Source organism: Oncorhynchus mykiss, chromosome 5 (genome assembly GCF_013265735.2).
Source record: "Oncorhynchus mykiss isolate Arlee chromosome 5, USDA_OmykA_1.1, whole genome shotgun sequence".
In the NCBI taxonomy this organism is placed as follows: Eukaryota; Metazoa; Chordata; class Actinopteri; order Salmoniformes; family Salmonidae; genus Oncorhynchus; species Oncorhynchus mykiss.
The window spans coordinates 97,458,145-97,471,928 of record NC_048569.1 but is presented as its reverse complement, the minus strand read 5'-3'; the positions used below and the strand labels follow the sequence as shown (position 1 = coordinate 97,471,928).

General features: G+C 51.3%; 1 protein-coding gene across 2 annotated transcripts in view; it reads right to left on the bottom strand.

Moving 5' to 3' along the window:
* Nucleotides 1–13,784, bottom strand: part of LOC110510444 (lipoma-preferred partner homolog) — a 278,396-nt gene that overhangs the window by 96,664 nt on the left and 167,948 nt on the right. For both annotated transcript variants that reach the window (XM_036978955.1, XM_036978956.1), the window contains one exon: nucleotides 4,670–4,764. In XM_036978955.1, coding sequence (XP_036834850.1) covers nucleotides 4,670–4,764 — 95 coding nt within the window. The remainder of the gene's footprint in view (nucleotides 1–4,669; nucleotides 4,765–13,784) is intronic.

Genomic DNA, 13,784 nt, shown 5'->3' with positions numbered 1-13,784 from the left:
CTAAGGACTACTGACGTGTCTCTGTCTGGTGTGGATCAGAGTCTAGGGACTACTGACGTGGCTCTGTCTGGTGTGGATCAGAGTCTAGGGACTACTGACGTGGCTCTGTCTGGTGTGGATCAGAGTCTAGGGACTACTGACGTGTCTCTGCCTGGTGTGGATCAGAGTCTAGGGACTACTGACGTGTCTCTGCTGTCTGTCTGGTGTGGATCAGAGTCTAGGGACTACTGACGTGGCTCTGTCTGGTGTGGATCAGAGTCTAGGGACTACTGACGTGCCTCTGCCTGGTGTGGATCAGAGTCTAGGGACTACTGACGTGTCTCTGCCTGGTGTGGATCAGAGTCTAGGGACTACTGACGTGTCTCTGCCTGGTGTGGATCAGAGTCTAAGGACTACTGACGTGCCTCTGCTGTCTGTCTGGTGTGGATCAGAGTCTAGGGACTACTGACGTGCCTCTGCCTGGTGTGGATCAGAGTCTAGGGACTACTGACGTGCCTCTGCTGTCTGTCTGGTGTGGATCAGAGTCTAGGGACTACTGACGTGTCTCTGCTGTCTGTCTGGTGTGGATCAGAGTCTAGGGACTACTGACGTGTCTCTGCCTGGTGTGGATCAGAGTCTAGGGACTACTGACGTGTCTCTGCCTGGTGTGGATCAGAGTCTAGGGACTACTGACGTGCCTCTGCCTGGTGTGGATCAGAGTCTAGGGACTACTGACGTGTCTCTGCCTGGTGTGGATCAGAGTCTAAGGACTACTGACGTGCCTCTGCTGTCTGTCTGGTGTGGATCAGAGTCTAGGGACTACTGACTTGTCTCTGCTGTCTGTCTGGTGTGGATCAGAGTCTAGGGACTACTGACGTGCCTCTGCCTGGTGTGGATCAGAGTCTAGGGACTACTGACGTGTCTCTGCCTGGTGTGGATCAGAGTCTAAGGACTACTGACGTGCATCTGCTGTCTGTCTGGTGTGGATCAGAGTCTAGGGACTACTGACGTGTCTCTGCCTGGTGTGGATCAGAGTCTAAGGACTACTGACGTGCCTCTGTCTGGTGTGGATCAGAGTCTAGGGACTACTGACGTGCCTCTGTCTGGTGTGGATCAGAGTCTAAGGACTACTGACGTGTCTCTGCTGTCTGTCTGGTGTGGATCAGAGTCTAGGGACTACTGACGTGTCTCTGCTGTCTGTCTGGTGTGGATCAGAGTCTAGGGACTACTGACGTGCCTCTGCCTGGTGTGGATCAGAGTCTAGGGACTACTGACGTGTCTCTGCTGTCTGTCTGGTGTGGATCAGAGTCTAGGGACTACTGACGTGCCTCTGCCTGGTGTGGATCAGAGTCTAGGGACTACTGACGTGTCTCTGTCTGGTGTGGATCAGAGTCTAAGGACTACTGACGTGTCTCTGCCTGGTGTGGATCAGAGTCTAGGGACTACTGACGTGCCTCTGCTGTCTGTCTGGTGTGGATCAGAGTCTAGGGACTACTGACGTGCCTCTGCCTGGTGTGGATCAGAGTCTAGGGACTACTGACGTGTCTCTGCCTGGTGTGGATCAGAGTCTAAGGACTACTGACGTGCCTCTGCTGTCTGTCTGGTGTGGATCAGAGTCTAGGGACTACTGACGTGCCTCTGCCTGGTGTGGATCAGAGTCTAGGGACTACTGACGTGTCTCTGCCTGGTGTGGATCAGAGTCTAAGGACTACTGACGTGCCTCTGCTGTCTGTCTGGTGTGGATCAGAGTCTAGGGACTACTGACGTGTCTCTGTCTGGTGTGGATCAGAGTCTAGGGACTACTGACGTGTCTCTGTCTGGTGTGGATCAGAGTCTAGGGACTACTGACGTGCCTCTGCCTGGTGTGGATCAGAGTCTAGGGACTACTGACGTGTCTCTGTCTGGTGTGGATCAGAGTCTAAGGACTACTGACGTGTCTCTGCCTGGTGTGGATCAGAGTCTAGGGACTACTGACGTGTCTCTGCTGTCTGTCTGGTGTGGATCAGAGTCTAAGGACTACTGACGTGCCTCTGCTGTCTGTCTGGTGTGGATCAGAGTCTAGGGACTACTGACGTGTCTGTGCCTGGTGTGGATCAGAGTCTAGGGACTACTGACGTGGCTCTGTCTGGTGTGGATCAGAGTCTAGGGACTACTGACGTGGCTCTGCCTGGTGTGGATCAGAGTCTAGGGACTACTGACGTGTCTCTGCCTGGTGTGGATCAGAGTCTAAGGACTACTGACGTGCCTCTGCTGTCTGTCTGGTGTGGATCAGAGTCTAGGGACTACTGACGTGGCTCTGTCTGGTGTGGATCAGAGTCTAGGGACTACTGACGTGTCTCTGCCTGGTGTGGATCAGAGTCTAGGGACTACTGACGTGTCTCTGCCTGGTGTGGATCAGAGTCTAGGGACTACTGACGTGTCTCTGCCTGGTGTGGATCAGAGTCTAGGGACTACTGACGTGTCTCTGTCTGGTGTGGATCAGAGTCTAGGGACTACTGACGTGTCTCTGCCTGGTGTGGATCAGAGTCTAGGGACTACTGACGTGCCTCTGCCTGGTGTGGATCAGAGTCTAGGGACTACTGACGTGCCTCTGTCTGGTGTGGATCAGAGTCTAAGGACTACTGACGTGCCTCTGCTGTCTGTCTGGTGTGGATCAGAGTCTAGGGACTACTGACTTGTCTCTGCTGTCTGTCTGGTGTGGATATAAAATACTGTTGGTGTGGGAGGGGTAGAGATGTGTTCCCGTAGGGAGGTAGTTCACAGGGCCCGTAGGGAGGTAGTTCACAGGGCCCGTAGGGAGGTAGTTCACAGGGCCCGTAGGGAGGTAGTTCACAGGGCCCGTAGGGAGGTAGTTCACAGGGCCCGTAGGGAGGTAGTTCACAGGGCCCGTAGGGAGGTAGTTCACAGGGCCCGTAGGGAGGTAGTTCACAGGGCCCGTAGGGAGGTAGGTCACAGGGCCCGTAGGGAGGTAGTTCACAGGGCCCGTAGGGAGGTATGTCACAGGGCCCGTAGGGAGGTAGTTCACAGGGCCCGTAGGGAGGTAGTTCACAGGGCCCGTAGGGAGGTAGGTCACAGGGCCCGTAGGGAGGTAGTTCACAGGGCCCGTAGGGAGGTAGTTCACAGGGCCCGTAGGGAGGTAGGTCACAGGGCCCGTAGGGAGGTAGTTCACAGGGCCCGTAGGGAGGTATGTCACAGGGCCCGTAGGGAGGTAGTTCACAGGGCCCGTAGGGAGGTAGTTCACAGGGCCCGTAGGGAGGTAGGTCACAGGGCCCGTAGGGAGGTAGTTCACAGGGCCCGTAGGGAGGTAGTTCACAGAGCCCGTAGGGAGGTATGTCACAGGGCCCGTAGGGAGGTAGTTCACAGGGCCCGTAGGGAGGTAGGTCACAGGGCCCGTAGGGAGGTAGGTCACAGGGCCCGTAGGGAGGTATGTCACAGGGCCCGTAGGGAGGTAGTTCACAGGGCCCGTAGGGAGGCAGTTCACAGGGCCCGTAGGGAGGTAGTTCACAGGGCCCGTAGGGAGGTAGGTCACAGGGCCCGTAGGGAGGTAGTTCACAGGGCCCGTAGGGAGGTAGTTCACAGGGCCCGTAGGGAGGTATTTCACAGGGCCCGTAGGGAGGTAGTTCACAGGGCCCGTAGGGAGGTAGTTCACAGGGCCCGTAGGGAGGTAGTTCACAGGGCCCGTAGGGAGGTAGTTCACAGGGCCCGTAGGGAGGTAGTTCACAGGGCCCGTAGGGAGGTAGTTCACAGGGCCCGTAGGGAGGTAGTTCACAGGGCCCGTAGGGAGGTAGTTCACAGGGCCCGTAGGGAGGTAGTTCACAGGGCCCGTAGGGAGGTAGTTCACAGGGCCCGTAGGGAGGTAGTTCACAGGGCCCGTAGGGAGGTAGTTCACAGGGCCCGTAGGGAGGTAGTTCACAGGGCCCGTAGGGAGGTAGTTCACAGGGCCCGTAGGGAGGTAGGTCACAGGGCCCGTAGGGAGGTAGTTCACAGGGCCCGTAGGGAGGTAGTTCACAGGGCCCGTAGGGAGGTATTTCACAGGGCCCGTAGGGAGGTAGTTCACAGGGCCCGTAGGGAGGTATTTCACAGGGCCCGTAGGGAGGTAGTTCACAGGGCCCGTAGGGAGGTAGGTCACAGGGCCCGTAGGGAGGTAGGTCACAGGGCCCGTAGGGAGGTAGTTCACAGGGCCCGTAGGGAGGTAGTTCACAGGGCCCGTAGGGAGGTAGTTCACAGGGCCCGTAGGGAGGTATTTCACAGGGCCCGTAGGGAGGTAGTTCACAGGGCCCGTAGGGAGGTAGGTCACAGGGCCCGTAGGGAGGTAGGTCACAGGGCCCGTAGGGAGGTAGTTCACAGGGCCCGTAGGGAGGTATTTCACAGGGCCCGTAGGGAGGTAGTTCACAGGGCCCGTAGGGAGGTAGTTCACAGGGCCCGTAGGGAGGTAGGTCACAGGGCCCGTAGGGAGGTATTTCACAGGGCCCGTAGGGAGGTAGTTCACAAGGCCCGTAGGGAGGTAGTTCACAGGGCCCGTAGGGCTCTAGTCAAAAGAAGGGCACTATATAGGAGATAGGCTATCACTTGAGACTCATTCTATTCTATGTCTGTACAGAACTCAATGCAGTGCTGGTGTACCTGTGCTCCATCCCAAACAGTGAAAGGTTATATGACAAGTACCTTACTGTATGAGTAAATCTCCTACCTGGTATTCTCTGTCCATGGATGGAGGGGGGGGGGAGGACATGAGGGATGGGAGGCCTCCGTAGTCAGCAGGTGGAGGAGGAGGGGGGTAGTTCCCTAAAACACACAGATACCATAGGAGTTAGTTAAACCTCTGAGCTGCTCACTCATATTTAAAAAAGATACGGCTTGTGTCTGAAATGGCAGCCTATCCCTTTATAGGGCACAACTTATGACCAGATCCCAACGGGAGAAGTCATGACAAAAAACACTCATGTAAATATGACTGGCAGGCAGGGAGAGAGAGAGAGAGAACGAGAAGGAGAGAAAGAGAAAGAGAGAGAGAGAGAGAGAGAGAGAGAGAGAGAGAGAGAGAGAATGAGAACGAGAAGGAGAGAGAGAGAGAGAGAGAGAAAGAGAGAGAGAGAGAACGAGAGAGAGAACGAGAGAGAGAGAGAGAAAGAGAGAGAAAGAATGACAGAAAGAGAGAGAGAGAGAGAGAGAGAGAGAGAGAGAGAGAGAGAACAAGAGAGAGAGAGAGAGCAAGAGAGAGTGAGAGCGAGAGAGAGAGAACGAGGAGAGAAAGAATGACAGAAAGAGAGAGAGAGAACAAGAGAGAGAGAACGAGAGAGAGAGAGTGAGAGAGAACAAGAGACAACGATTGAGAGAACGAGAAGGAGAACGAGGAGAACGAGCAAAAGAGAGAACGAGAGAGAGAGAGAGAGAGAGAATGAGCGAAAGAGAGAATGAGAGAGAGAACGAGCAAAAGAGAGAACGAGAGAGAGAGAGAGAGACAACGAGACAGCGCTAGACACTAATCACCCACACCATCAGACTGACATACAAAATTGCAACACTTCAGTCTAACTAAGGGTCTCTAATCTGGAGTTAGCTAGCATGTGTTCTCCTTGAGATTGAAGATGTAAACACTGTGTTACTAACGGCTCAGTCCTGCCAGGAGAGGAGAAACAAGCCAACTGGAACACTTCTGAAGTCTTCACTAATCCAACGATTCACCCAACCACATGTTCCAGCAAGGATGAGAAGTAACACGCCAAATTAGATTTCTATTTGTTCCCTCTTCTCGGCGTAGGACTTGGGAGTGCATCCCAAACGGTACACTATTCCCCTATTCGAGGCACTAGTTTTGACCAGAGTCCAAGGCACTACACAGGGAACCATTGGGGATGTTAGGGCTAAGGACTCGAGATTGAATCATTTGACCGTGTACTTCTAAGTACCCAACCAGACATGAGCTTTGCAAATTAAAAGGCTTCTACTCGGACGTAATGGGAATTTGTAGCAATGTTAAGACTTTGATGAGTCCTGTTCAGAAATTCCATTTGCCCCCCCCCCCCCCTCCCCTCCCCTCCCCTCCCCTCCCCCCTCCTGGCTTCTGCTTTTATCTGTTTTCATTAGAATCTAATTGATGTCATCAATGTAGTTTATCCCGAGTCTCCTGGCCAAATTAATTAGAGGATGTTTGTTGTCGATTATGTCAGTTGGACTAAAATAAAATAAAACTACCCCACTGCACAGTAACCTGCAAAATGGGGTACATGTCTGTGTCTTTGCGCAATCCGACGTGGTTTCTGAAATGCTGAGCAGGACATTAAGAATTCCCTGTGGGTGTGTGAAGGCAGGAGGGAGGGAGGGAGGGAGGGAGGGAGGGAGGGAGGGAGGGAGGGAGGGAGGGAGGGCTCCATGTGGATGGTTTATGTAATGCCCTCCTGACCTCCAACTAGTTAAAACTCGTGAGAGAAACAAGCAAAGAATAAAAAAACGCTCCACCACTCTCCTCCTATCATCTCCTCCTATCATCTCCTCCTATCATCTCCTCCTATCATCTCCTCCTATCATCTCCTCCTATCATCTCCTCCTATCATCTCCTCAAATCTCCTCCTATCTCCTCCTATCATCTCCCCCTATCTCCTCCTCCTATCTCCTCCTCATATCTCCTCCTCCTATCTCCTCCTACTATCATCTCCTCCTATCTCCTCCTCCTATCATCTCCTCCTATCTCCTCCTCCTATCTCCTCCTACTATCATCTCCTCCTATCTCCTCCTCCTATCTCCTCCTATCATCTCCTCCTATCATCTCCTCCTATCATCTCCTCCTATCTCCTCCTATCTCCTCCTATCTCCTACTATCTCCTCCTAACATCTCCTCCTCCTATCTCCTACTATCTACTCCTATCTCCTCCTATCTCCTCCTCCTATCTCCTCCTCTCATCTCCTCATCTCCTCCTATCATCTCCTCCTATCTCCTCCTCCTATCTCCTCCTCCCATCTCCTCCTCCTATCATCTCCTCCTATCTCCTCCTCCTATCATCTCCTCCTATCATCTCCTCCTATCATCTCCTCCTATCATCTCCTCCTATCATCTCCTCATATCTCCTCCTATCTCCTCCTATCTCCTCCTCCTATCTCCTCCTCCTATCTCCTCCTCCTATCTCCTCCTCCTATCTCCTCCTCCCATCTCCTCCTCCTATCATCTCCTCCTATCATCTCCTCCTATCTCCTCCTCCTATCATCTCCTCCTATCATCTCCTCCTATCATCTCCTCCTATCATCTCCTCCTATCATCTCCTCATATCTCCTCCTCCTATCTCCTCCTCCTATCTCCTCCTCCTATCTCCTCCTCCTATCTCCTCTTCCTATCTCCTCTTCCTATCTCCTCTTCCTATCTCCTCTTCCTATCTCCTCTTCCTATCTCCTCTTCCTATCTCCTCTTCCTATCTCCTCTTCCTATCTCCTCTTCCTATCTCCTCTTCCTATCTCCTCTTCCTATCTCCTCCTCCTATCTCCTCCTCCTATCTCCTCCTCCTATCTCCTCACATCTCCTCCTATCTCCTCCTCACATCTCCTCCTATCTCCTCCTCACCTCCCCTCCCTCTCCTCTCACCTCTCCTCCCTTCTCATCTCTCCTCCCCTCTCATCTCTCCTCCCCTCTCCTCTCACCTCTCCTCCCTTCTCCTCTCCTCGCATCTCTCCTCCTCCAAGACACAGATCTACCCTCCCTCCCTCCCTCACACTACCATCTCCCTGTCCACCCTTCCATTCCCTCTCAACACTACCATCCCTCTGTGTATCCTTTCACCCCCCCTCCCTCCCTGACACTACCATATCTTTGTCCATCCTTCCACCCCCCCCTCCCTCCCTCCCTCCCTCCCTCCCTGATACTACCATATCTTTGTCCATCCTTCTCCCCCTCCCTCCCCCTTCCCTCCCTCCCTGATACTACCATATCTTTTTCCATCCTTCCACCCCCTCCCTCCCTCCCTCCCTCCCTAATACTACCATATCTTTGTCCATCCTTCTCCCCCTCCCTCCCCCTCCTTCCCTCCCTCCCTGATACTACCATATCTTTGTCCATCCTTCTCCCCCTCCCTGATACTACCATATATTTTTCCATCCTTCCACCCCCTCCCTCCCTCCCTCCCTCCCTCCCTCCCTGATACTACCATATCTTTGTCCATCCTTCCATTCCTCCCTCCTCCCCCCTCACTATCCCCTTTGCCATAATAAAAGTAACTTGTAAGTTGGGGCTGACACAAAACGAAAACATCAAGTTCCATGTCCATCTCTCTCAAACATCAAAAGTTGTTTTGGGATGTATTATTTCAGGAAACATGAAAGATGATCATGTTTTCAGAGAGATGCATGCTGGGAAGGGAGACGCGAGAGATGAGGAGGATGGAGGTCAGGGGTCAACGACCAACATCCCTCCGTCTGCTTAAGAACCCTCCAACCTGAGCCCGTGGTTCAGCCGAGCCCGTGGTCCAGCCGAGCCCGTGGTCCAGCCGAGCCCGTGGTCCAGCCGAGCCCGTGGTCCAGCCGAGCCCCTGGTCCAGCCGAGCCCCTGGTCCAGCCGAGCCCGTGGTCCAGCCGAGCCAGCTGACCTGGATCTATGTGGAGACGTTATTAACTCAGTCCATCAGTTTAAAGCCATTAGTAGTAGGTATTTGTGGAGGTCAATTCATTGGATATTTTAAACTGCCTGACTCTGTAGTGGGTGCTGGGGGTTTGACCTGACCCTGTAGTGGGCGTTAGGGGTTTGACCTGACTCTGTAGTGGGTGCTGGGGGTTTGACCTGACTCTGTAGTGGGTGCTGGGGGTTTGACCTGACTCTGTAGTGGGTGATGGGGGTTCGACCTGACTCTGTAGTGGGTGCTGGGGGTTTGACCTGACTCTGTAGTGGGTGCTGGGGGTTTGACCTGACTCTGTAGTGGGTGCTGGGGGTTTGACCTGACTCTGTAGTGGGTGCTGGGGGTTTGACCTGACTCTGTAGTGGGTGCTGGGGGTTTGACCTGACTCCGTAGTGGGTGCTGGGGGTTTGACCTGACTCTGTAGTGGGTGCTGGGGGTTTGACCTGACTCTGTAGTGGGTGCTGGGGGTTTGACCTGACTCTGTAGTGGGTGCTGGGGGTTTGACCTGACTCTGTAGTGGGTGCTGGGGGTTTGACCTGACTCCGTAGTGGGTGCTGGGGGTTTGACCTGACTCCGTAGTGGGTGCTGGGGGTTTGACCTAACTCTGTAGTGGGTGCTGGGGGTTTGACCTGACTCTGTAGTGGGTGCTGGGGATTTGACCTGACTGTAGTGGGTGCTGGGGGTTTGACCTGACTCCGTAGTGGGTGCTGGGGGTTTGACCTGACTCTGTAGTGGGTGCTGGGGGTTTGACCTGACTCTGTAGTGAGTGCTGGGGGTTTGACCTGACTCCGTAGTGGGTGCTGGGGGTTTGACCTGACTCTGTAGTGGGTGCTGGGGGTTTGACCTGACTCTGTAGTGGGTGCTGGGGGTTTGACCTGACTCCGTAGTGGGTGCTGGGGGTTTGACCTGACTCTGTATTGGGTGCTGGGGGTTTGACCTGACTCTGTAGTGGGTGCTGGGGGTTTGACCTGACTCCGTAGTGGGTGCTGGGGGTTTGACCTGACTCCGTAGTGGGTGCTGGGGGTTTGACCTGACTCTGTAGTGGGTGCTGGGGGTTTGACCTGACTCCGTAGTGGGTGCTGGGGGTTTGACCTGACTCTGTAGTGCGTGCTGGGGGTTTGACCTGACTCTGTAGTGGGTGCTGGGGGTTTGACCTGACTCTGTAGTGGGTGCTGGGGGTTTGATCTGACTCCGTAGTGGGTGCTGGGGGTTTGACCTGACTCCGTAGTGGGTGCTGGGGGTTTGACCTGACTCCGTAGTGGGTGCTGGGGGTTTGACCTGACTCCGTAGTGGGTGCTGGGGGTTTGACCTGACTCCGTAGTGGGTGCTGGGGGTTTGACCTGACTCCGTAGTGGGTGCTGGGGGTTTGACCTGACTCCGTAGTGGGTGCTGGGGTTTTGACCTGACTCCGTAGTGGGTGCTGGGGGTTTGACCTGACTCTGTAGTGGGTGCTGGGGGTTTGACCTGACTCCGTAGTGGGTGCTGGGGGTTTGACCTGACTCCGTAGTGGGTGCTGGGGGTTTGACCTGACTCCGTAGTGGGTGCTGGGGGTTTGACCTGACTCCGTAGTGGGTGCTGGGGGTTTGACCTGACTCCGTAGTGGGTGCTGGGGGTTTGACCTGACTCCGTAGTGGGTGCTGGGGGTTTGACCTGACTCTGTAGTGGGTGCTGGGGGTTTGACCTGACTCTGTAGTGGGTTTTGCTGCGGTTTGAGCCAGGACTTGAAGTAGGCCTGTAGAACGGTAAACCAAGATTGGTTGACCTGACCTGCGGCACTTTACTGATTCTGTTTCCCAGTTGTGCCATCTCTATTCCATACTGTAAATACCATCGCAACTCGTGTTAAAACATCTGAAGTTCTCGTACAACAAGAACAATCAATATCTTTTACGTCTCAAATGGCACCCTACACTACTGTTGACCCGGACCTAACAGGGCACTCATCCAAATTGGTGCACTTTGTAGGGTGCAATTTAGGGACAATTCAGGATGAAACCGATGTCTTTTAAAAGGACTTCATGACAACATTGACTAATAGAGGTCGGTCAACTCTGGGATAGTAATTACAGTTGCCTCATTTCTGCATGTGTCACCAGACAACGCTGGCAATAACAAACATAACCTGCTGTATCTTTGACCCATCTAGAACTCTCATCTCGTAACCAGTCACTGGAAACAAACATGGGAGATTCAGTGTCCTGTCTTGTCTGTATGGACAAATACAGGACTTTGACAGTCAAGGATGATACCGCAGAACGATGTGGCAATGATTTAATAGACGAATATATCCAGACAGCTGTTTGAATGAGATGGACATACAAAACACGGATAATTACATTAATTAATTGAATTAAACATTAAAACCCAGGATATTTGTATAATATTCCTCATAGTGATATTTAAGTGATCAGGAAATACGATAATGTTTTACTTAAATTAACCAAATGAACACAACTGTGGATTAAAATGTTTATTTTAAAGTGCCAGTGTCACGTACCACAGCCGGTCCGTCCACAGGTTCACAGTGTTCGTAACATTATCCCTATGTAGTGTAGGACTTTGGACCAGAGGCCATTGGGGAATAAGGTGTCATTTGGGAGGAACACATAGTAGAGGACTGTTATAAGACATGGTAGTGAACCAGTCCAGTATAGTAGAGGACTGTTATAAGACATGGTAGTGAACCAGTCCAGTATAGTAGAGGACTGTTATAAGACATGGTAGTGAACCGGTCCAGTATAGTAGAGGACTGTTATAAGACATGGTAGTGAACCAGTCCAGTATAGTAGAGGACTGTTATAAGACATGGTAGCGAACCAGTCCAGTATAGTAGAGGACTGTTATAAGACATGGTAGTGAACCAGTCCAGTCCAGTATAGTAGAGGACTGTTATAAGACATGGTAGTGAACCACTCCAGTATAGTAGAGGACTGTTATAAGACATGGTAGTGAACCAGTCCAGTATAGTAGAGGACTGCTATAAGACATGGTAGTGAACCGGTCCAGTATAGTAGAGGACTGTTATAAGACATGGTAGTGAACCGGTCCAGTATAGTAGAGGACTGTTATAAGACATGGTAGTGAACCAGTCCAGTATAGTAGAGGGCTGTTATAAGACATGGTAGTGAACCAGTCCAGTATAGTAGAGGACTGTTATAAGACATGGTAGCGAACCAGTCCAGTATAGTAGAGGACTGTTATAAGACATGGTAGTGAACCAGTCCAGTCCAGTATAGTAGAGGACTGTTATAAGACATGGTAGTGAACCAGTCCAGTATAGTAGAGGACTGTTATAAGACATGGTAGTGAACCAGTCCAGTATAGTAGAGGACTGTTATAAGACATGGTAGTGAACCAGTCCAGTATAGTAGAGGACTGTTATAAGACATGGCAGTGAACCAGTCCAGTATAGTAGAGGACTGTTATAAGACATGGCAGTGAACCAGTCCAGTCCAGTATAGTAGAGGACTGTTATAAGACATGGTAGTGAACCGGTCCAGTCCAGTAGAGGACTGTTATAAGACATGGCAGTGAACCAGTCCAGTATAGTAGAGGACTGTTATAAGACATGGCAGTGAACCAGTCCAGTATAGTAGAGGACTGTTATAAGACATGGTAGTGAACCGGTCCAGTATAGTAGAGGACTGTTATAAGACATGGTAGTGAACCGGTCCAGTATAGTAGAGGACTGTTATAAGACATGGTAGTGAACCAGTCCAGTATAGTAGAGGACTGTTATAAGACATGGTAGTGAACCGGTCCAGTCCAGTAGAGGACTGTTATAAGACATGGTAGTGAACCAGTCCAGTATAGTAGAGGACTGTTATAAGACATGGTAGTGAACCAGTCCAGTATAGTAGAGGACTGTTATAAGACATGGTAGTGAACCAGTCCAGTATAGTGGAGGACTGTTATAAGACATGGTAGTGAACCAGTCCAGTATAGTAGAGGACTGTTATAAGACATGGCAGTGAACCAGTCCAGTATAGTAGAGGACTGTTATAAGACATGGTAGTGAACCAGTCCAGTATAGTAGAGGACTGTTATAAGACATGGTAGTGAACCAGTCCAGTATAGTAGAGGACTGTTATAAGACATGGTAGTGAACCAGTCCAGTATAGTAGAGGACTGTTATAAGACATGGTAGTGTACGAGTCCAGTCCAGTATAGTAGAGGACTGTTATAAGACATGGTAGTGAACCAGTCCAGTATAGTAGAGGACTGTTATAAGACATGGTAGTGAACCGGTACAGTCCAGTAGAGGACTGTTATAAGACATGGCAGTGAACCAGTCCAGTATAGTAGAGGACTGTTATAAGACATGGCAGTGAACCAGTCCAGTATAGTAGAGGACTGTTATAAGACATGGTAGTGAACCGGTCCAGTATAGTAGAGGACTGTTATAAGACATGGTAGTGAACCAGTCCAGTATAGTAGAGGACTGTTATAAGACATGGTAGTGAACCAGTCCAGTATAGTAGAGGACTGTTATAAGACATGGTAGTGAACCAGTCCAGTATAGTGGAGGACTGTTATAAGACATGGTAGTGAACCAGTCCAGTATAGTAGAGGACTGTTATAAGACATGGTAGTGAACCAGTCCAGTATAGTAGAGGACTGTTATAAGACATGGTAGTGAACCGGTCCAGTATAGTAGAGGACTGTTATAAGACATGGTAGTGAACCGGTCCAGTATAGTAGAGGACTGTTATAAGACATGGTAGTGAACCAGTCCAGTATAGTAGAGGACTGTTATAAGACATGGTAGTGAACCGGTCCAGTCCAGTAGAGGACTGTTATAAGACATGGTAGTGAACCAGTCCAGTATAGTAGAGGACTGTTATAAGACATGGTAGTGAACCAGTCCAGTATAGTAGAGGACTGTTATAAGACATGGTAGTGAACCAGTCCAGTATAGTGGAGGACTGTTATAAGACATGGTAGTGAACCAGTCCAGTATAGTAGAGGACTGTTATAAGACATGGTAGTGAACCGGTGCAGTCCAGTAGAGGACTGTTATAAGACATGGCAGTGAACCAGTCCAGTATAGTAGAGGACTGTTATAAGACATGGCAGTGAACCAGTCCAGTATAGTAGAGGACTGTTATAAGACATGGTAGTGAACCGGTCCAGTATAGTAGAGGACTGTTATAAGACATGGTAGTGAACCAGTCCAGTATAGTAGAGGACTGTTATAAGACATGGTAG